Source organism: Gorilla gorilla, chromosome 4 (assembly GCF_029281585.2).
Source record: "Gorilla gorilla gorilla isolate KB3781 chromosome 4, NHGRI_mGorGor1-v2.1_pri, whole genome shotgun sequence".
Classification (NCBI taxonomy): Eukaryota; Metazoa; Chordata; class Mammalia; order Primates; family Hominidae; genus Gorilla; species Gorilla gorilla.
The window spans coordinates 58,364,137-58,387,159 of record NC_073228.2 but is presented as its reverse complement, the minus strand read 5'-3'; the positions used below and the strand labels follow the sequence as shown (position 1 = coordinate 58,387,159).

The 23,023-nt window shown below is 54.5% G+C and overlaps 1 protein-coding gene across 2 annotated transcripts in view; it reads left to right on the top strand.

The window, feature by feature from the left end:
* Positions 1-17,864, top strand: part of TMEM132E (transmembrane protein 132E) — a 59,815-nt gene extending 41,951 nt beyond the window's left edge. The window contains exons 1-9 of one of the 2 annotated variants that reach the window (XM_055388498.2): positions 1,354-2,208; positions 4,628-5,558; positions 7,106-7,252; positions 7,555-7,747; positions 8,550-8,693; positions 11,247-11,452; positions 13,341-13,629; positions 14,551-14,742; positions 15,721-17,864. In XM_055388498.2, the coding sequence (XP_055244473.2) occupies positions 2,190-2,208; positions 4,628-5,558; positions 7,106-7,252; positions 7,555-7,747; positions 8,550-8,693; positions 11,247-11,452; positions 13,341-13,629; positions 14,551-14,742; positions 15,721-16,776 (3,177 nt within the window). In that variant the 5' untranslated portion in view covers positions 1,354-2,189 and the 3' untranslated portion in view covers positions 16,777-17,864. Of the gene's footprint in view, positions 1-1,353; positions 2,209-4,627; positions 5,559-7,105; positions 7,253-7,554; positions 7,748-8,549; positions 8,694-11,246; positions 11,453-13,340; positions 13,630-14,550; positions 14,743-15,720 lie in introns of those variants that run through there. The other variant, XM_055388497.2, reaches the window with a different exon arrangement.
* The last annotated feature ends 5,159 nt before the right edge of the window (positions 17,865-23,023 follow it).

Below are 23,023 nucleotides of genomic sequence, written 5' to 3'. Positions count from 1 at the left end.
GTTAGGATCTCAAGGGCAGGGCACAGTTCAGCCCATAACACCCCATCATAAGTCAGAGAAGACATGGAGAAGCCCCTTTTCTCAGGAGATGGCAGCAAGGGAGAGGGTCCCAGGGCCAGACCCAAATGACTGAAGACCAAGTCAGAGCCCAGGTCATCAGCAGGAAGGCAGCAGGCAAACTGGTCTGCAGGGCAAACTGGGGTCAAAACAGAACTGCAGCCTGGGGGCACAGTGGAGCCAGGGTTCAGAACCAGGCCCACAGAATCGTTATGGGCAGCCTGCTGTGGAAGTGGGGGGCGGGCAGGTGCCAGCCTGTGTGTGTGTGTGTGTGTGTGTGTGTGTGTGTGTGTCCTCCCAGGTCAGTCTGGAGGGCATAGGCACACCTTAGTGTTGTGCGTCCAAGGTGGGTCCAAGCAGTGCCTTTCCCCACAACCTCTCCTCTCTTCCACCTCCAGTCCTGGCCGGACCTCAGTTTCTGTGTTGATCAGCCTCCCTTCTCCCCACCCCACATCTGTCTTCCTTCAAGGAACCTTCCAGTAGCTTTTCCTCCCATGCCATGCTCCATGATGTCTGGCAGTCAGAGCTCTGTGCCGAGATGCAGGCCAGAGTGCAGGTTAGCACACACGTGTGTGTACACTCAAGCACATATTTAGTGTCTCTGAAAACTTGACAGACCAACTGATCTGCTCATTCCACCAATCTTACCTCTTCCCTCTCCAGCCACACCAGAACACTTCCAGGGCCTTCTCCACCTCCCAGGAGAAACTGAGGTCCAGAGAGATAAAGCAGGTTCCTTTAAGCTCCAGAACAAGTGAGTGGGAGAGCAGAGATTAGTGTTAGGTCTCAGGGACCCACCCTGCTCCAATGCTGAGGAGACTGAAGGGCCCCAGCAGGATGGAGTGGTTCATGGTGGTGATGGGAGAGGCTGCTGTGGGCCACAGTGACATAAATAAAAAATTGCAATGCCCTAATGTCAGCTTTCTTGCTCCCTCTTCTGAATGCCAGCTGTTTCCTTGATACAGGTTACTTCCCCTTCCAGAAACTCAGCTTTCTTATCTGCAAGGTTGCTGACAGGGTCCAGAGCCCCTAGGCCTGGTGCCAGGAGCCCTCCCCTCAGTGGCCACCCAGTCTCCTCTTGGATGCCCCATTGACAAGGAACTCATTACCCTCACAGCATCCCAGTCACTGCTGGGCTGCTTATTCAGAGAATTTCATTCTTTCAACAAAAATATATTGAGGGCCTGCCTGCTATGTGCCAGGCCATGTTGTAAGCACTAAAATAGAGCAGGGAGTAAAGCCATGTCTGTGCCCCTATGGAACTTAATTTCTAGTTGGCAGAAACAGACACATGCATATAATATAGAGGTAAGTGGTGGTAAGTGCTATGAAGAAAATGAAACAGGAAAAGGGATAGAGAGAGATCAGTGGTGGGGTTGGGGGAGAGACAGCGCTACTTTAGATAAATGATCAGGAGTATGTCCCGAAACAAAGACTGATGAGAGAGAGAGAGAAAAGAGAGGGGGAGAGAAACATTGAATATCAAGGGGAGAAAATTCAAGGCAGGAGGAACGGCAATGCAAAGGCCCTGGGGTAGAAACATTTTCTCAGTGTAATCCAAGAACAGCAAATGGTTTGGATGATCCAGGATGTTGGTTTTGCCAGACCAGCTCCTCCCCCAGGGGGGTGAGGGGATTCGGGTGGGGCATGCAGTCACAATTGTCCAATCCCTTCCTTCACGCCCCTCTGAGTCCGGTGCCCATCTGGTGGTCTCTGCCCCTGCCGTGCCTCCAAGGAATCCAGATGGTCAGCCGTGAAGTTGGAACAGTAAGAGAGGGCAAAGGGGACTAAGTGCCACTTAGCAGCTCTGGGGTCTCCAGGGGATGGATAACGAAGGCAGGGCTAGTACCCCCCACCCTGTCCCTCTGCAGCCTGGATAGTGAGCACTGAGAGCCCACTGACCACAGCTGCCCTTCTCCCAGCCCAGGGGGAGGAGCATGGGGCCCCACCTTGGCCTCAGCACTCAAAGGCCCTGTACCTCCCCATACATGCAGCAGTGCCCCTGCCCTGGGCTGCTCTGCAGGTCCCAGAGGATGTCCTGTTCTTGGTCTTTCAGCTACTCTCAACATCCCTGTGAGGGAGAGGGACTGATGTCACCACCACAACTTTAGAGGTGGAAATGGAGGCTCAAAATGGAAAGCAACTTGCACAGTGAGTCTGTGGCAGGGAGAGGGCTTGCACTTGAGTCCCAAAGCCGGTTGGTTCGCCTGCTTGCTGCTGCTTCCAAAGCAGGGTCCAAATGTGGACCCTGCATTTCCACAGTTGGCCTCGGGGCCAGCATTCCCCAGGCTGCAGGGACACGTTATGAGACCTAGGCACCAGCCAGAAAAGCTCTCCCCATCTCTGCAAACAACTTCCCGTCCTCACTTGGACTCTGCTGCACACCCCCACCCCACCATCAGCTCCCAGCATTTCTTGCCGGTGATTTCCCCAGTTGGTCCTAAGGGCTGCTCACGTCCTTCCGAGCATGCCGCAGGAGAAGTGGTGAGAGCATGTGCCACGCCTCTTAAAACAACTGACCCCGAGGGCCTTTGTCATGCCCCAAGCCTGTTGCCTTATTTTTTGAACAAGGAAGATTACTGCACATTTTATTTTTTTGAAGGATATTGAGACCAGAACCTCAAGAGCAAGGAATTTGTAGTTCACCGCTTTTGCGAGGAACTGGATGTGAATGTTTGTGAAACTGCCAACGTTTAACTGACAGTGGTAAAATGATAAATATGCATAAACTGCAAGTAATATCTAGTACTGACTAGGAGTCTCCTCTTTGGGACATATGTCTCTGCAGATCACTCAGTGTAGATCAGCCATGACTTGTTGAAGGCTTTCTTGGTGCAAGGCCAGGTAGGTAACTAACTCCCACACAGGCAGGATGGGAGGTCCCTTCAGAGAAGGACAAAGCTCTGAGGAAACCCCCAGGAGTTGAGGGCACATCTTGGAGGGCCTCATGAAGGAGGTGGCATTGAAGCTGGACCCTGGAGGAAGATTCAGATTTGGATGTGCACAGATAGGAAAGGAGAGAATCTAATGCAGAGGGTGCAGCATGAACAAAGGAGGGGAGATAAGGCAGCAGCCGTGAGTGTGAAGGTGAGTGAGTTGTCCAGTTACGCCACCAGCAGGGGATTGGGAGGAGTCCTAGGAGAAAAAGGATCCTGACGCCTTGTGTAGGGGGCCCTGAATGTCACACTCAGGTACGAAGTGAGTTTGGATTTTATTTTGTAAGCAGATAGGAGCGCTTCTTTGATATACACACATTTGCATTGTGTTGCACAATTTATAGAGTGCTTTCTTATTTGATTCTGAGAAACAAAACAAATGACAACACAGCCTCCTGCGAGACCAGCATTACTGTTATCATTGTCCTGTTTTTACAGTTGAGGAATGTGACTCGGGAGGTTCTTGGGGAGATCCAAAATAAGATTTCAAACCTCAAACCTCCGTTTGGGTCCTTCCTGTTCCTTGACAGTGTCCAACGAGTTTTGGGCTGGGAGTGAGAGGGGCAACAATGTCTGATTTGTGTCCAGGAGAAAAAAATACTCTGGCTACTGTGTGGGGGAGGAGAATGCCAGAGAGGAGGGGGAGACCCTATTGGCCAGTGGTATGTCGTCATAGCGACAGCAGTAAGGCCAGAATGGGGGCAGGGAGGGAGGACAAGGGGCAGCCTGAGGTGGAATTGCCAGAAGTTGGCAGCTTCCTTGGTGGGTAGGGAGAGGCAGTTAAGAGGAGGGAGGAGGCCCATGTTTAGGTGTGGGAGACTGAGGATAAAAATTCCTGGTTATATAGTCTATGGCCAAAGGGAGAAGGGAGAGAGCTGGATCCCTGGGGACCCTACACCAGCTGAGACAGCAGGTACAATACTAAGGAGCTTGGGTTCGAGAGTCAGGCGACCCCAGGTTCGAGTCCCACTGCTGGCCCCTTTGCCCATGTAACTTGGTTAAATTATTTAAGTGTCCTGCACCTTAGTTCATTTATCTGTAAGATGTTAGGATTGGCACTCAAAAAGGAAGTTACTGATAGAAAACTGGTCGCGTGGATGGAGATCATAATAAGAGGTACCTCAAAGGATTGATCTGAGGATGAAATACGCTAAGGCCTGTCCCACACGGAGCGCAGTGCAGGATACACAGGGATCACAGGGACTCTTTTCAGCACCAGAGTCCACTCAGCCCTCTATGCGCACGACTTTGAAAGTCCTCACAATGGCACTTTGAGGCAGAAACAATTTTTATACTTGTTTTACAAGTGAGGACGCTGGGGATAGAACCTCCTGAAGGTTCACAAGGTTTTGCGACGGTATCAGCTTTACCCCTATGTCGCAGGTAAATAAATGAAGCGGTGGGTGAGAGGGTAATTCACATACCAGCAAAGGGGGTGCCAGGCTTGGAGCTCTGGGAGCCAGGCCTGAGCCAGGGTCGGGGCCCACCGGAGGATGGACAGCCAGGCTGAACCTGCCCAGCTAGAGGAGTTGGCAGCTCTCTGTGGGGTGGGAGAGACGAGCCTGGGGGCACCCTGGGGTCCCAGCGTGGCCTCTCCTGACCACCCTGGGCCTCTTTCCTCTGTCTGTCCCCAGCCTCTGGCCGCTCCCACCCGGCCAGCCCCAGCCCGCCGGGGCCGCAGGCCAGCCCGGTGCTGCCAGTCAGCTACCGCCTGTCGCACACGCGGCTGGCCTTCTTCCTGCGGGAGGCGCGGCCCCCGTCACCCGCGGTCGCCAACAGCTCTCTGCAGCGCTCCGAGCCCTTCGTGGTGTTTCAGACCAAGGAGCTGCCGGTCCTCAACGTCTCTCTGGGGCCCTTCAGCACCAGCCAGGTGGTGGCGCGGGAGCTCCTGCAGCCGTCCAGCACCCTGGACATCCCCGAGCGCCTGACGGTGAACTGGAAGGTGCGGGCCTTCATCGTCCGCTCGCACGTGCCCGCCTCGCAGCCCGTGGCCCAGGTGCTGTTCTACGTAGCCGGCCGGGACTGGGACGACTTCGGCGTCACCGAGCGGCTGCCCTGTGTCCGCCTGCATGCCTTCCGGGATGCCCGGGAAGTCAAGAGCTCCTGCCGCCTCAGCGGGGGCCTGGCCACTTGTCTGGTGCGGGCCGAGCTGCCCCTGGCCTGGTTCGGGCCCCCAGCCCCCGCTGCGCCACCCACGGCCCGCCGCAAGTCCCCGGACGGGCTGGAGCCCGAGGCGACGGGGGAGAGCCAGCAGGCCGAGCTCTACTACACGCTCCACGCCCCTGATGCGTCTGGGGGCTGCGGGGGCTCCCGCCGGGGGGCCGGGCCCGGGGTGGGGGCCCGAGCGGAGAGCCCTACCCAGCACCCCCTGCTGCGCATCGGGAGCATCAGCCTGTTCCGCCCGCCCCCCAGGAGGACCCTGCAGGAGCACAGGCTGGACAGCAACCTGATGATCCGCCTGCCAGACCGGCCCCTCAAGCCCGGGGAAGTGCTCAGCATCCTCCTCTATCTGGCCCCCAACTCCTCCTCGCCCTCCAGCCCCAGCGTGGAGCACTTCACACTCAGGTAGTAGGGAAGATGGGTGGGGATCTGGTTTCCCTTCCAAGATCAAATGCATACCTGACTCCTTGTGGGTGGGTTGAGGGGTGGGGGGACCTCCTAGCTGTATCCCTGTCCAGCATCCTAATCCCGGATCTGTCACTTAGCACTTGAGCAACCTCAGGAAGATACCTCGCTTATTGGAGCCTCAATGCTGTTATCTGTCTAATGGCAACAAACATTCCTGCCCCTATTTCTGGATCTCATAGAAATGGCATCATGGTAAAGAGGAAATATCAGTTTCACAAGCATAGATTTCCAGAATAATAGAACTGGGACTAGAAGGGCCCTTAGACATTTTACAGACAAGGAGACTGAGGCCAAGGAAGAGAAATGGGGTCCAGAGAGCAGCCTCTTGGCTGGGAGCCAAAAGAATCATGTGTGTGTGTGCGTGCGTGCACGAGTGTGAGTGTGTGTGTGTGTGTGTGTGTGTGTGTGTGTGTGTGTGTGTGTGTGTTTTGGGACATTTGCCCCAGTCCTAGAGTTGGGAGAAAAATTTTCAGAATTCCCAGCTCTTTCTATCCTTCTACACCTTGAAAAGGACACAATTTGCAAACTCAAAAATGCCTTAAATTGTATCACATCCACCCCAAAAATGATAATATTTCACACTAGGAATCTGTGGTTTGAGTTATGTTGTGTGACTCTGAGGACACCCACCAAAATGCTTCGTCAGCCCCAGGCACTATGCGTGGGACCTGAAACATCACTATTAGCCTGCAGCTTCTTTAAGTATTTCCCTGTCTCCTCAGTGTCCTACCTTCAAGTTTAAATGCTGTCGGAAAGGGTCATGCCTCATTCAGTGATTGATACCTGAATGTGAACATAAGTTAAATCAGTCATCAGAGATCTTGGGCTGCATTAATAGGAGTAGAGCTTGCAGAATTAGGGAGGTGGCAATCACCTTGCTTTAGCCAATGTTCATTGGAGTGCAGCTGAAGTGTCGTATTTAGTATGGGATACTTCACATTTAGTGTCCAGAGGAGTGTGACTGGCTGTGAGGTGATTCAGAACTATGGCAAAAAACAATTGGAGGCACTGAAGGAAAGAAGATTCAGAGAACACCTACTCACCTCGACAGCTTTTTGAAGAACTACTACAGTTAGGACGGAGGGGAATTGTTCTCTGTTGGCCAGCAGAGCCTGTGGCTGTTTTAGCTCAGCTACATCCAGGGAAGATCTTTCTAGTTTTCTTGGTCTTTCTGAAAAAGGAATGGGATGTGTGCAGAAGTAGTGAGTCCCCTGTCACTAAGGTATCCCAGTAGAGATTAGGCAAAGACTTGGCAGGGATATGGTAGAAGGGATTGCAGCTTTCACTGAGGGTCAGAGTTTTCAGCTGTGTGATACCAGATTCCCCAACTTCATCTGAAACATTCATCTGAAACATCCAGGACTCAGGGTAACTTAGCTTATCTGTTCCCCTTCCCCCCAGTACAGTCTAGTGATGGTGGCCAGGCAGGCAGCTTTGGGCTGTAGCCTGACCCTCTCCCTCTTCTTCCTCCCACTTTGTCCCAGGGTGAAGGCCAAGAAGGGTGTGACCCTTTTAGGTACCAAGTCACGGAGTGGCCAGTGGCATGTGACCTCGGAGCTGCTGACTGGGGCAAAGCACTCAACAGCCACCGTGGATGTGGCCTGGGCTCAGAGCACACCCCTGTCCCCCAGGTGAGCCCGAGGTGGTGCATCTACCCACCTCTTTGCAAAGCAGCCATCTGAGAGGGGTGAGGAATCTTTGAAGGAGGAGGCTAGGCTTGGGGAGGGCTGGGGCTCGGTCATTGGGGTCTCTGAGGTCCAGGCCCCTTAGTGGGATCCTGGGGCTGGAGCACCTCAGATGGGCTGGAGAAGGCTCAGAGGGCCCCATCAGGCAGCTGCCGGGGAGGGGTGGGGTCCCCACTGAGAGTTTCTGAGCTCCTGGGCTGCTCCCAGCCCTTCATCCTCTGCTCTCCTTCCCTCCCCTACCCTGGCAGGGAGGGCCAGGGCCCCTTGGAGATCCTGCAGCTGGACTTTGAAATGGAGAACTTCACCAGCCAGTCGGTCAAGCGGAGGATCATGTGGCACATTGACTACCGTGGCCACGGCGCCCTGCCTGACCTGGAGCGGGCAGTAACTGAGCTGACGGTCATTCAGCGGGATGTGCAAGCCATCCTGCCCCTAGCCATGGTGAGCAGGCAGGTGACCAGCCCAGAAGATGCCTGGGTCTATGCATGTGTGCACATTTGTGTGACAAGAATGTGAACCACTGAGTATATGTACAAATTGACATGTGTGTATATGTGAGACTTCCTGCCATGCCCAGGTATGCCTGTGTGAGAAGGTGCATGCATGTGTGTTATATTTGTCGGGCCATGAGGACAGCAGATGCTCAGGGGGGCAGAGGTGGGAGATGTCACCATGGAGGGACCACTGATGGGAAGTTTGCAGAAGGAGGTAGCAATGCAGTTGAGTCTTGGAGGTCACCTGGGAGGGAGCCTCCCAGAGATGCAGGGTGTGTCCCAGGCAGGGCATTACTTGGGCAAAGGTACAGTAGTGAGAATATGAGTAGTTTGTTCAAAAGAACTATAGATTTAGAAAGAGTGTCATGGAGTGGTAGGGCTGGAATGATTGTCTGGGGCCAGCCCAGGGCAGCTTGAATAGCCAGGCATGTGTTGGACGTTACTGTGTGAGTCCTGAGGAGCCTGGAAGCTGTTTAAGAGGAGATGGCAGGGGCCTGGGGAAGGGTTGTTTCCTGGCAGCACAGTGAGGTGGATCCTGAGTTTCCTGCAAAAGCCCGAGTGAGCAGACCATCTGTCAAGGAGTGCCAGGAGGGGTGGTTGCCTATCCCTGCACATGGGTGCAAGTGTCCCCACTGGAAGGACGTGCATCTGAGGAGTAGGGGTGGGGCGTCCAGGAGCCGGGGCCTTGGCCAGTGTGTCCCAGGACAGAAGGGGACCACAAGTAGAGCCCCCCCTTCTCCCCCCTGCAGGACACAGAGATCATCAACACGGCCATTCTGACTGGCCGGACAGTGGCCATCCCTGTCAAGGTCATTGCCATCGAGGTGAATGGCCTCGTCCTGGACGTCTCCGCCCTAGTGGAATGCGAGTCTGACAATGAAGACATCATCAAGGTGGGCATCCTGGAGGTGGGGCCCCTGGGGAAGAAGCCCTAGGCCTTCAGGAGAGTAGAACCTCAAACCAGAGTCCAGGTGGCTGACTCTTACTCATCCTCTAAGACTGAACCCATGCCTCCCTGTGCTGGGACCCCTTCTGTTGCAGCAGCTGCCCTGCCCTTTTCCTCCTACAGCACTGGCCTTACTTCATCCCAAGCTTCACCACACCATTCTGAAAGGGTTGATTCTCAAGTCTACTGACTCCCATGATACTCCCTCTTCCTGCCCCTGGATATTGCTTTGGCCAGTCCTGGAGGGCTTCCTGTAGGAATATGAAATGGACGGTCAGGCCAGAGGGGGAGAAGGCAGTGTCAACAGCTTGAAATCAATCTAGCAAGACATTATTGAACCTTGGTGTGTGGCAGACACTTGGCAAGGCAGCAGGGGGTGGGTGAGGGAGACAACCCCTCAAAGACCTGCCGTGAACCCAGAGTGCGAGTGATCAGATGAAGGCAATGTAGCTCAGGAAGAAGCCTCAAGAAACACATGAGTTAGGCCAGGCATGAAGGTTGTGTACTGAGGGCCCCACTCCCGGCACACATGCTCCAGCTTCTCCAACTCCTAAAGGCTCCTGTCAGCTGTGAGCTCCCACCCCACCCCTGAGCTCCTTCCCAGGGACCTGCTTTGGCCTCAGGTCCCCCACAGCCCAGCCCACATGACACTCATCTGACTCAATGATCCAGTTTGCCACCTCCCCAAGAGGGCTCCAGATTCCCTCCTTCCCCTGGCTTTGAACAGTGGTCAGAAGTGAGTTGGGAAGAGGAGGCAGTAGAATGGGCAGTGGTGTGAGCAGATGTCCAGCCCTGGTAACTGTGGGGTGGGCCAGCCACTCACTATGCCACCCTCCAGTAGGCATCAAAATCAGATGGTTAGACAACTGAATTTGTTCTTGCTCCTGTAAATAATTCAGCTTGAAGGAAAGCAGGACAGTTGGAATGCAGATGTCCTTCTCCTCCTTGTCACTTGGGCTCCCTCCTGCTCTCTCTCTCTCTGTGCTTTGCCTTTGGGTCCCTCCAAGTCTGGGAAGCATGGGGCTCACCTCTTCTATCCATGATCCAGGAAGGATGCCTTCCAAGGGAGCCAGAGTAGATGGTCTGGAACCCCCGCTCCACTGCATCACCCCCTTCAGAGAAGCCTCACCAGAAGCCTGTGGGCTGTCCACTGCTGGAAGACTGGGATGGGAAGAAACAGGCCTGCTCCCAAGGGCCCTCACCCAGCACCTTCTCTGCCACCCAGACTCCCCCATCCCAGCTCCAGAGCAGACCAGAACCAAGGGGCAATCAGAGAAGATTCTAAATGAAATTGGTTACAAATCTCAATGAAATATATTCAGGTCTTTATGGAGTTTGCCACATTCTAAGTGGAATTTACAGGTCTGCAGTTGGAATTCTTTGCCTTCTGAGGTGGGAAATGAGCGTTTCTGGCAGGGCTGCTGTCCCATCCCTCCACCCACCCCTCTGAGATGATGATGGGAGCTGGCAGCGTTTGGGATGCCCCAGGGGCTCATCTCCATGGATAAACCATAGTCCCAGAGACCCTGGGTCCTTCCAGAGCCTTCAGGGCATCATCAGCCCACCAGTTGAATGATAGACCTTCCCCCAAACTCAAGACCATGCACCCATGGACGTGCACCAGCATGAGAACCTAGATGCATGTACACACAGGATCCGTTCTGGGGTGCCAGGTGTGTGCGTGGGCATATTTAACACACAGAGCCATCTGCATTTGCCCTAAAGTACTGGCAGTGACACCTCTGTGAGTGGGCACAGGTATCAATGAAGATGTACTCAGCAGGCATGTGGTTTCCATCCAGGGAACCTCTAGGAATGCAAGTCAGTATCCAGGTGGGCAGGCATTTACAACAGCCACATCCATTGGTGGCAGCCATTCACCCATCTGTGCTTGGGGTTCTAAGGTCCTGAGTTTTCCTCTCCCATTCCCTCATCTCCACACCTGGTTAAGCAGCCCCCCTCACCGGAAATTAACTACCTGCCCATTCTCCTGGGGCAGCCATGCCAGAGAGGCCATGGAGGACATGGGTCTGCCCCTCATCCCCATCCCCTGCACCTCAACTTCCTCCCTGCCCAGTCAAGTGCCCATGTCCTTTTCTGCATCATAGAGGACTCTACCTGCCAGACCCCTGGCTCCAGAGCCCCGTCAGTCTTGCTGGGGGAGGGGAGCCAACCCTGAGAGGCCCTCACCCTGGAGCCTCCTCCAAAGCGTGGCTCTGGCAGGTCAGGAACAGCCCCTGTAAAAGCATTTGCATGTTGGCTCCTTACTAAGGAACAAAATCCTCCCCCAGTAGGCACCAAGAGGTGATCTCGAGAAAGAGCAGAAGCAGTGATAGAAGCCAGGACTCCCAGAGGAATCAGTGCTTCCTTCCACTGGCCTCCTCCCCTTCAGCCTCCTAGGACTTTCCCTCCAGCCCTGGTTGTCAGACTGAAGTCCTCTGCACTGCCTCACAGGAAGACCTGTAGGGAAGATGTGCCAACTGTTCCTCCCTTCCCCCAGGTATCCAGCAGCTGTGACTACGTGTTTGTGAGTGGAAAAGAGTCTCGAGGGTCCATGAACGCCAGGGTCACCTTCCGCTACGACGTCCTCAATGCTCCCCTGGAAATGACAGTCTGGGTCCCCAAGCTGCCCTTGCACATTGAGCTCTCAGATGCCCGCCTCAGCCAAGTGAAGGGCTGGAGGGTACCTATCCTCCCCGACCGGAGGTACAGCCCCTCTCCCATGGCGGATACTTGGGAAACTCATGAGTGGATACAGCCTCGGCCCACAGTCTGATCTTCATATGGGTATAAGGCCCTTGGTATACATAGTCTGTAGGTTGGTTGTGCAGTCAACAAACTTCCATTGACCAGCTACTGTGTGCTAGGCACTGGCAAGTGTTTGAGAGATGGGGTGAATATGGCCAGTGCCTGACCCTGCCAGTCTCTCAGTCCAGCAGGGGAGGAAGGCATGTGCATGCCACAGAACATGGTGGTGGGTGGGAAGCCCCGTGTGCAGGGAATCAAGTGGCACAAGGAGAGAACCCCCTCTCCCTCCAGGAGAAGTCAAGGCAGGCTTCCTGGAAGAGACAACTCTTGAGCTAAGTCTTAAAGGATGAACTGAAAGGAGTTGGCTGGGGAGACAGGTTAAGAGACTGCCTGCAGTCAGGCAGACAAAATGAAGCAGACACACCTGTACACATGTGTCCCAGCCTGGGCACACCAAGGGCACACTAGTGAGTGCATGAGTGCAGACACACTGTGACTCATACACAGGCTCCCTTGTGGGCTTGTAGGCTCAGGCACCTGGGTGCCCATACGTGGGGCATATACATGTGTACTCACCGCATTCCAATCACCCACTCAGAGCTGCTGGAGAGAAAAGCACAGCAGGGAAGAGAAGAGAGGAAAGTGACAGGCAGCTAAGAGCAGGAGGTGGGCGGGGCTGGAGAGGGAAGCAGGTGGTGAGAGAAACAGGCGGCCAAGTGAGAATTGGGCTGAGTTCAACTCAGAGAGATTTGGAAGAGCAAGGTGTGTAGACCAGTGCCTCTCAAACTTTAATGTGTACACGAATCACCTGGGGATCTCAGTAAAATGCAGATTCTGACTGGGCAGGTCTGGGGTAAAGCCTGTGATTCTGCATTTCTCACCAGCTCCTGGGTGATAGCGATACTGCTTTGAGTAGCAAGGATGTAGCAGACTCTGAAGCCAGACAGCCTGGTTTAAGTCCTGCCTCTGCTATTTACTAGCTGTGTAAACTTGGGCTACTTATATAACCACTCTGTGCCTCCATCTCCATATCTGTAAAATGGGCACAATAACACCTGCCTCATAGGATTTTTGTGAGGAATAAATTAATGAACCCAGGTAAAAGAATGCTCTGTGTGAATGAATATTCTGGTTGCTTGATCCTCCAGTACACTAACAAAGCACTAGCTACAGAGAAAAACACTTGGCTTTCTCACCAAAGCACACCTTCCTGGCAGTAAACCTCTCAATTTTAGCATTTTTTGCAACATGCACAGGGCTGAGAATTTCCCAAATCATCAAGTCCAGGTTCCCTTTTGCTTAACAGTTTATCCATGTGTCTCTCTCCTCTCACATTTGACTAAAAGCAGCAAGAGGAAACCAGGCCACGATTTCCACACCTTGCTTGGAAATCTCCTCAGTTAAATGTCTGAGTTCATCACCTACAGGTCCTGCTTAGTTTCCACACAACTGCAGGACACAATTCAGCTAAGATTTCTGGCATTCTGTAAGAAGGATCACATTTGCTCCAGGTTAGAGCTTAGAACAGTGCCAGGCACAAACAGTACTGAAGAAGAGGCAGCAGTTGCTGTTAGGATTTGACACCAGCTATTCCCAGGCTTGGCTTAAGCCAAGAAGAGGCAGAGAGGGACAGGAGGTAGGGTCAAGAATGTACTTTTCTAGGAGAGAAAAGGCTGGGACTCCTGGTTCCAAACTTAGAGATGGAAGGCATGAGCCATAGAGGAAGCTTGCTTTTGCAGAGCTTCTGGGAAGCTGGGAGGACCCAACAGGGCAAGGGTGAGGGGTGTGTACTGTGCAGGTCAGAGTCCAGGTGAGAAGCCTTCAGCATGGCATGTCCCCACCCCAGGTCAGTCCGGGAAAGCGAGGACGAGGACGAGGAGGAGGAGGAGCGGCGGCAGAGTGCAAGCCGTGGCTGCACCCTGCAGTACCAGCATGCCACCCTGCAGGTCTTCACCCAGTTCCACACGACATCATCCGAGGGCACCGACCAGGTGGTCACCATGTTAGGCCCGGACTGGCTGGTGGAGGTCACCGACCTAGTCAGTGACTTCATGCGGGTGGGCGATCCCCGAGTGGCACACATGGTGGACAGCAGCACGCTGGCAGGACTGGAGCCAGGCACCACCCCCTTTAAGGTAGGTATGGGCTCTGTCCCAGCACAAAGGGGCAGTGTCGGGAGCCTTATTTACCTGTGGGTGCAGAACTCAGATTTTCCTGACCCCAACTGGTCCCCAGAACACTCTTCCCTGCCTGCCCCTTGTCTGAAATTCCAAGGTCAGGCTCTTTTAGCTTCATCTTGGTAAAAGTTCTCACTCCAAGCTGTATCAACCTTTATCAATCCTCAGTGTGGGTGACTCAAGCAGACCCCTCCCTGAGAGCAGAGGGGGAGCAGGTGAGAGTCAGCCAGCCTAGAGTCCAGGAAGGTGCATTTGGTGATCTAGGAACTCAACTTTGACCTTTCCTGACTTGTTTCTACCCTGACAATTGGGTGTCTGGATAGAAATCATCTACCTAAGAAACTGTTGTGATCTGTGGGCTAGAATCTGCCTGCAGACATATCTTCTTTGTAAAACAATTGATCCAATGTGTTTTAAACTGGGAGATTTCTCATTTAAAAAATATATAGAGATTTCTGGTTTCACAAAAAATGAATCTGGTTAACAATCAGCTAAAGCCAGTATTGGTGCCTCCCATACACGAGAATGAGTTCCCTCATTTTCTACAGTTGTCGCCACTCCCTTTTGTCTCCCTGACATTGAGGTTGCACATCAATTGCTACTAGTCACCATGCGGGGGTTGTTGTTTTCCTTAGAATTGGCCCACCTCTCTCATTTGTGTTCCCGCCTGGCTCCTGTGAGCCCCCGACCCTCTCATGACCTCTGGACACTGGTTCTTGGTTGCTGACCTGAGGCAGAGCTGCGAAGTCCTGCCTTCCAGCCTGCCTCACCCTTCAGGCCCCTCTTCCAGCAGTGCTGGGATTTTTCCCTAGCTGGGGGTCTTGGGCAGGGGGGTGTGCTTTCCTGGTTCTCTCCCACCCCGGTCCCGTTCTGCCTCAGGTGGTGTCTCCGCTGACGGAGGCTGTGCTCGGGGAGACGCTGCTGACGGTGACTGAGGAGAAGGTCAGCATCACACAGCTTCAGGCCCAGGTGGTGGCCAGCCTGGCCCTCTCCCTGCGGCCCAGCCCTGGGAGCAGCCACACCATCCTAGCCACCACAGCTGCCCAGCAGACCTTGAGCTTCCTCAAGCAGGTAACTGGCTCCTTGGCCCACCAGCCAGGGAGTTGGTGGTATGGAAGGAGAACTTGGGGGCTCTGCTTTGCCCTAGCACCAAGATTCCCCATATTAGGGCTTTAGGAAATGGAGGATCTCTGCCCTCCATGCCCTGCACAACTGCCCACCCTATGGCCGCAACATCTACATGGGAGGTCAGAGCAAGGTCTTGCTTGCTGCTCTTGCCACCTGAGATGTTCCCTCTGAGGGTCTCCCTCCTGGATTCACAGAGGGCTGTCACCTCCACATCACCCCCAGGACGTACCCTCACTCATCTCTGGAGCCCCAAGTATACACCACAGGCATAGCCACAGGATGAAAGTGGAAAGGTGACAGATGAGAGTCCTGGGGAGTGGGGAGGTGACAGGTGGGAGTCCTGGGGAGTGAGGACGTGAGCATCAAGTGCTGAGCCCGGAGTTAGGACACGGGTCCTCTGTCCCTAACTCACTCCATCACCCCAAGGCAATCACTTCTCTCTGAACCCTGCTTCCTCATCTGGAGGGAGGGCAATCCTCAGAAGGTTTTAGCCAACAGGCAGAAGTGGGGAGGGGGTGTGTATTCTCAACAGCCTGTTGTCTGATGGGGGTAAGCCCAAGGTTAGGCATGGAGATATGGAGCTATTCCAGCAGCAGAAGGGACTTGAATTAGACCCAAGGCAAAACTTACCTTTAGGTTATCCAGGGGAGAGGGGTGAAGTGGACAAGGGCATCCTCAGAGCAGTATGAGGCCTGGATGCCATGGTCTGGGATTTACCCTCCCCACACCCTGTGAGGAGGACTCTCACTTGAACAGTAGTTCCTGAGTGCCCGCCACAGGTCACAGGCACAGTTCCAGTGCTGAGAATACAGCAGGGAGCCAGAGACTCGTGGTCCCTGCCCCTACAGAGCCCAGGATCTAGCAGGAAGCCAGCTGAACCAGCTCTTTGACTCCTATCCCCTCCTTCTCCTTCTCCTCCAGGAAGCCCTACTGAGCCTCTGGCTCTCCTACAGTGATGGCACCACAGCCCCACTCTCCCTCTACAGCCCCCGAGACTATGGACTGCTAGTGAGCAGCCTGGATGAGCACGTGGCCACTGTGACCCAGGACCGGGCCTTCCCTCTGGTAGTGGCTGAGGCCGAGGGGTCAGGGGAGCTGCTTCGCGCAGAGCTAACCATCGCTGAGAGCTGCCAGAAAACCAAACGCAAGAGTGTGCTCGCCACGACCCCTGTGGGCCTGCGGGTGCACTTTGGGAGGGACGAGGAGGACCCCACTTATGACTACCCGGGCCCCAGCCAACCAGGGCCTGGCGGGGGCGAGGACGAGGCCCGGGGAGCTGGCCCGCCGGGCTCTGCGCTACCCGCACCGGAGGCTCCAGGCCCGGGTACCGCCAGCCCCGTCGTGCCACCCACAGAAGACTTCCTGCCGCTGCCCACCGGCTTCCTGCAGATGCCACGGGGTCTGACAGACCTGGAGATCGGCATGTACGCGCTGCTGGGCGTCTTCTGCCTCGCCATCCTCGTCTTCCTCATCAACTGCATCGTTTTTGTGCTGCGCTACCGGCACAAGCGCATCCCGCCCGAGGGCCAGACCAGCATGGACCACTCTCACCACTGGGTGTTCCTGGGCAACGGGCAGCCGCTGCGGGTGCAAGGAGAGCTCTCGCCGCCAGCAGGCAACCCGCTGGAAACCGTGCCCGCCTGCTGCCACGGCGACCACCACAGCAGCGGCAGCTCGCAGACCAGCGTCCAGAGCCAGGTGCACGGCAGGGGCGACGGCTCCTCGGGCGGCTCAGCCCGAGACCAAGCCGAGGACCCCGCCAGCTCGCCCACCTCCAAGCGCAAGCGGGTCAAGTTCACCACCTTCACCACGCTGCCGTCAGAGGAGCTGGCCTATGACTCGGTGCCCGCGGGCGAAGAGGACGAGGAGGAGGAAGAGGACCTGGGTTGGGGCTGCCCGGATGTGGCGGGCCCCACGCGGCCCACTGCACCCCCGGACCTGCACAATTACATGCGCAGAATCAAAGAGATTGCATAGAGGCGCCAGCCGGAGTAGCAGGGACGCCCCCCCACCAACGGGGTCAGCTCGGGGTAGGACACAGCCGGGACCCCCGGTTCACACTGACTCTGGGCGGCTGAATTGATTTTGTACTCCCTGCCCCTGCAGCTTGGCTCCGTGCGGAGCGGGCCGCCTCCGTGTCTGGGCCTTCCCTCGCCTCACACCATTACCCTCTTCTGCCCCCTGCAGGTGGAGGGCTCTTCCTCCAGTGGCTCGTAAGGAGGAAAGCAACCCCAGCCTCTGTTCTGCCCTTTCCAAACCTCCTCCCATCTCAAGCAACCCCCTGCCCCAAGAGTGAGGCAAGGAGGTCCAGCTTGGGGTCAGGTGGGCCCACGCTGTGTCCCGGCCCCGCCTCCCGTCCCCCGTGTCGTCCCCCTGTGCAGGGGGTTCTGTGGGGGTCTTGTGTCACAGGCTGCACAAAGACTTTCCTCAAACTAATATTCAGGGATTTCTGTCCTGCAGGGTGGGGAGGTGGCGGCTGCCTGCCCTGCCAAGGATCTTGCTGTGGACGAAATATCTGGGGGTTAGGGGGACAGTTGTAGCATCTGCTGGCATTCGGGTGCCTCCCAGGACCTGGGAGCTGACTCTACAGAGAGTTCTGGTGCCAAGCCAGGCACCTTCCTGAGTTCTCAGGACTCCCACCTCTGCCCCAAGGGCTTTGGGCAGGGACCTAAAGGGGAAAGAGTCCTGGATCCATCTCTAGCCAAATCACACCCCAGAGCCAGAGGCCTGGGGACCTCCTTGCCTTTCCCTTCCCCCACAGCAAGGTCAACACTACTACGCCTTAGCCACCCCTCACCCTGCTGACTGCGCCTTCCCTCTGCAGCACAGGGCAGGCAGCCACCTATCCCCCACAAGACGGAACCCGGGAGGGGAGTAGAGGGCACCAGGGAATGCTGTGAGGGACTTCAGGGTGGGCAAATGCAGAAGGGAGCCAGTGTCGCCCCTACCCCATCCCACAGCCATTTTTCTCTCGGGTTCTACCCACCACTGTGTTGGATTTTTCTTAAATAAATGGAAGCGGTCAGACTGGAGGTGGGGGCAGCAGCTCCCATGAACAGAGAGTACATGGTGGCTGGCTCTGTCTCTTCCTTATGTGCATGGGCAAACATACACACATACACAAGCGAGTGCACACATGCACACACACACACACTCACACACTGTGGACACACTACATGACATGAGACCAAAACTCGGCTAGACCAGGCTGTGGTCCCGCTCTTCCTCCCCCAACATGCAGGTCCCTTAAGACCCTCTGGTGCTTTGGGATGCCCAGGTCAAGGGATGAAGAATCCGCTGACCCACAAATGTGCCCTTATAAAGAGGTGCCTCCTCTAAGGCTCTGTCCTGATTGGCTCAGGGGAGGGAAGGGCAGGCCTCGGGACTGCAGAGAAAGGTCTTTGGGGGGCACAGAAAACTAAGGAGAGAGGTGAGAGGGTTGGCGTGCCTACCTGAGTTACTTCAGCTTCCTTCACTGCCCACCTCTCAGAGGTGGCCCTCCCTGTAACCACCTCTCAGGGAATCCTCCCTTCTCTCCCCCTTGGGGTTGATGGAGAAAGCCTGGGGATCTACATGTTAGAAACCAGGCAGGAGACAGCACAGGCATGTTGGGGTGCCCCTCCCCACCAGTGGACCGTGGACTAGCTGCATCTTATGCCACACTTGACTTGTGAGTGTGCACGCAGCCTGTCATGAGGCCCTGGGAGCCCACACCCCAGCACAGGCAGCAGCCTAGGGGGCACAGGAGCTCAGGCCTGAGGGGGGCAGGAGCTCAGCCAAGGCTACCTGGCCAGCCTCCAGTGCCCATAGACAGGTGGCTCTGGCAGCCACTTTTGGAAAGGAAAGGAACACTAACCAGCATGTGTCCCAGAAGCAGCCAGCAGCAGAACTGGGGCTACACTGGAACCTGCCCAGACATGCTGTTGCCCACTCTGGAAGGAAGCCTGGCCTCCCACAATCATCTGCTCAGCTGATGGTGCAGCCTAGGGTGGTTGTGAGGATTAAATAGGATCATGTATGGAAAGCACTCTGCACAGCTCCCGCAGACAGCATGCCTAGTACAGACAGCTGCGCGTAGAGGGTATCAATGAATGGACTTTGGCACAACCAGGTCTTAATTTTCAGGCAAGGCATAGGTCTGAAAGGAAGACTAGAGACTGACCAGCTGTGCCCAAGATACGTTTAGCAACAAAGAACAGGTGCAGCTCAGCAGCAAGTAAGGAGCTACCAGAAAGCTGAGCCCAAAGCAGAACCACAGGGGAGCTTGGCGCGGGGGTGGGGGGGGTCTCCTTGAGCTCCCAGAACAACAGATATCTGCCATTCAAACACTGCCCTGACTACATACTCCTGGAAGGGTATGGGGGTCTCAGTCATTTTTTAACCCACTTGTGCTTAACCTCGTGCCTGGAATCAGCAAGTGCTCAACAAATGATTGCCTACCAAATTAAGTCCAAATGCAAACTCTAAATGGCTTTTACATTGTCCTGTATTGGGGGATTTTGCACACTCTATCACCTTACTTGAGGTTCATCACCTTATCCCCTTGGAGTTCTTATAAGAGAGAGATGAGGAGGGCAGGGATGTGAGTTGAGGAAGAATACCTTATGTTGGGGAAGTGTGCCAGGTGGGGTGGGTTGCTGCTGTGAAACTTGGAACATGGAGCCATTTGTTTCTTCAGTGCGTTAAGCTCCTGCTACACCCTGGACCCTGATGGGGAGTCTGGGAAGCAAAACTGTGGATCCGTCCTCAAGGAGCCCCCAGCCCCGTAAGGAAGATGGACAAGTCATCTGCCCACTGTCATCTGGGATGATGACAGACCTTTACCCTGGGTTGACAGGGCACAAAGGAGGAGAGGAGAAGACAACTGAAGCTGAGTTTGCTGAGGACAAGGCCAGGGACAGTCCGGTAAGGAGGACAGAGGTTACAGACTCCACACCCTGTGTTTTGCTGCCTGACTTTGCACTTGCTTTCCCTATGCCTGGAACATGAGTCCCTGGTGAGAGGGGAAGCACAGAAAACACACATGCAAAGGCGCAGAGACCAGAGAGGGTGATGGGTCCAGCAAGGACGGGAATCAGGCTCAGACATGAGGTTTAGCTCTTGTGAAGGAAGGAAGGATGGAGGGGAAAGGGGATCGGTTAAGAGGATGCTGCAGCAGAAAGCATGAGGCCCTGAGCCAGAGCAGTAGGTACAGAGAGCTGGGAGCAAACTGGTATTCGGCTGCAGAATTCGGTAACTATACATCCCACACAGGGACGATGAGGAGGAGACATGAGCTGCTTGGCTGCAGAGATCTCTTTCCCAGATAAGCTTCGGAGACCAGCCCACCCCAAGCAGAAAAGTGGAATGCTTTTTGCAGGCACCCAGGGTTTCACAAACAGAGAGACGAGGACCTAGAGAGGAGGAGCAATTGACCCAAAGGCACACAACAAACTCGGAACAGAGCCAGAGCCATGCCTGCTGCCCTGTCCTGTAATTTGTGTCCTTCTCTCCTCATCCCTCACCCCCTGTCCAAATGCGAGAACTCAGAAGCAATTGCAAGAAACGTCAACTCCTGACCCTCATGGAGTTCAAGCGGGAGCCGGCTTGGTGGGAATGCAGCAGGACATTTAGTTAACAGCCCCTCTGGAATGGCCCCGGTCCTCGCACTCCTCTTTAAAAATTTGTCTTCAACCCCGAAAACGAATCGAGGGACCTTGTAAAGAATAGTTATTGACAAGAGAGCTGCTCAGGGAGCACCAGGGAGCCAGGCCCATGAATCAGTTCGCTAGCAAAATGAGATTTCTCAGACAGCCAGGGCTGGTGAAAGCAGACCAGGAGATTCGGAGGAACCGCCCGGAGCCCACCCTGCCCCAGCCCCAGCCCCACGCTTCCCACTGTCCTCTCCACACCAGCCCTGGACGCTTCTCCATGCTTGTCTTTAACAAACACTAACTTCAGTTCAGTGTGCTCCCCTTAACAGAAGGCTTCAGGGGGTAGGGGGTGGGAAGTGGGGTTGGAGCCCAGTTGAGAAAATGGAAAACACAGTAAGTAGGCTAGAGAAGGAAACTCTCATTTGAAGGGGCAAAATGTTCTAAGATAGGTTGGCAGGGACTCCTGGAGTCTGACAGTGCATTTGCCAGGTGACCTTTAGCCAATATGTCACTATTTCTGAGCTCTGGTGTCCCCATATGTAAAAACATGGGAATCACCGCTTCTAGGCAGTGTCCACTGGCCTCCCTGAAGAGGTCCTGTTATTCCAACACTTGTATTTCTTTTTTTCTCTTTTTTTATTTTTCCTTTTATTTATTTATTTATTTTTGAGACAGTCTCGCTCTGTCACCCAGGTTGGAGTATAGTGGCACAATCACAGTGTGCTGCAGCCTGGACATCCTGGGCTCAGACGATCCTCCTGCCTTAGCCTCCCGAGTAGCTGGGACTACAGGTGTGCACCACCACTCCCAGCTACATTTTTGTTTTTTATATTTTGTAGAGATGGCATCTTACCGTGTTAACCAGGCTGGTCTTGAGCTCCTAGCTTCAAGCAATCCTCCTGCCTCACCCTCCCAAAGTGCTGGGATTATAGGCGTAAGCCACCCTGGCAACACTCGTATTTCTAACAAGAGTCGTGGAAGATAGGAATTATGGCTGTTTTATAGATAAGGAGGCAAGCACACAAAGAGGGCAAGTAACTTGCCTTCAGCTTAGAAGTGACCTGGCGGGCAGCTCCAAACCTACCTGCTTTCTGCTACATCTGGAGGCAACTGATGATGTTGGAAAGTGAAGGGAATGAGGTTGGAGAGATTTTTAAGTGGGAGAAGAAGAGGGAAGGGTCTCTAAGGATTTGATGTGCTCAGTAGTGGGGTCTAGGCTGTGGGACCCCCATTTAAGTCACAGATTGTGGATAGTGTTGGGGCAGATGGAAGACTATGAATATGCCACAGATGCTTGGCCTCTGCCATTGCTGGAGGAACCAGACTCCCTCCTCCACTGGGAACTCCATCCCTAGCTGACTATCACAGCAGACAACCATCAACTCCTGAAAGCAGAGAACCACCAGACCTTCCTGAGCAAGGTGCCGAGCTGAGCTTGTTCGGAGAGCTGATGGCACAAGCAGAGATGCCTCATGTAAGGAGATGGGCATAAGCCGGCACCTGCCCTTTCCCTTGGGATACTGTCTGTTCCTTCAGCCTCTCGGGCTAAGCAAGAGAAACTGGGAAGTGGAAGCCATCCCCTATGGCCCTCATCCTTGCCACATCGGCTCAGTGAATGTTTATTATACCCTTGCCACAGATCTGACAGAGTAGTGAGCACAGAGAAAGTAGGAGTATTAAATAACTGCTGGCATTCACTGAGAGCTCATTACCTACTAACCACTGTATAGCCATCATTTTATTGACTCCTCACAATAACCAAGTAAGGTAGGTATTATGATTATGCCCATTTTACAGATGATGAAATTGAGGCTCAGAGAAGAGAAGTTACATGACTTGTCTCATGCCACCCAGCAAATAAATAGTAGAGACAGGATTCAATCCCAGGTTATAATAGCTCCAAGTTCTAAAGTCTCCCCGCTGCTCCACACTGCCCTCCTCAGTGGAGTCTGGCAGTTCAGAGAATCATTCTGATGCAGTGGCAAGAGTGCTAGGCTGGATTACAGGGGCTTAGTGGGGTTCTCACTCTGGCATTGACTGGTCATGTGGCCACGAGTCTGGTACCGCCCACATGTGGAGCAAGCCAAGACCCTCAACAAGAGGCCAGGAGCCAGATGGTCCCTCCAGTGCTGTCCCTTCTGTCTTGATGGTTCTTGGGTCTCATGGTATGAAGCCTGGGCACACCCCGATCTGCCAGTTCACACCCTCCCTTCATCCATCCTCTTGGACAGTTGTTGTGTGGTGGGAGGTGGCAGAGGTGGGCAGTAACAAGCGTCAGGGGTCCCCAGCTATCCTCCAAGCTTTGCCAGCTCTGCCATCCTCTATTTGGTGCTGCCATTGGCAGGTGCTCCTGTGGGTTTGGGGTTTGCTGTGTCGGAGGAGGCTGGGCATTGTGAAGGAGAAAGGGAGGATGGGAATGGTAACTACCCCTTTGCTGTGTGTGCTAGAGAGGCACTGAGTCTCAGGGTTAAGACAGAGCTGGAAATTTCAAGTCGTCTATCCTCTGCCCACAAGGAGTGCTCAGGCAAAAGAAGAGAAAAAGGATCTGTCCTACAGCAGCTCCCAGGCTAAGGGAGAAAACAAGACACTGG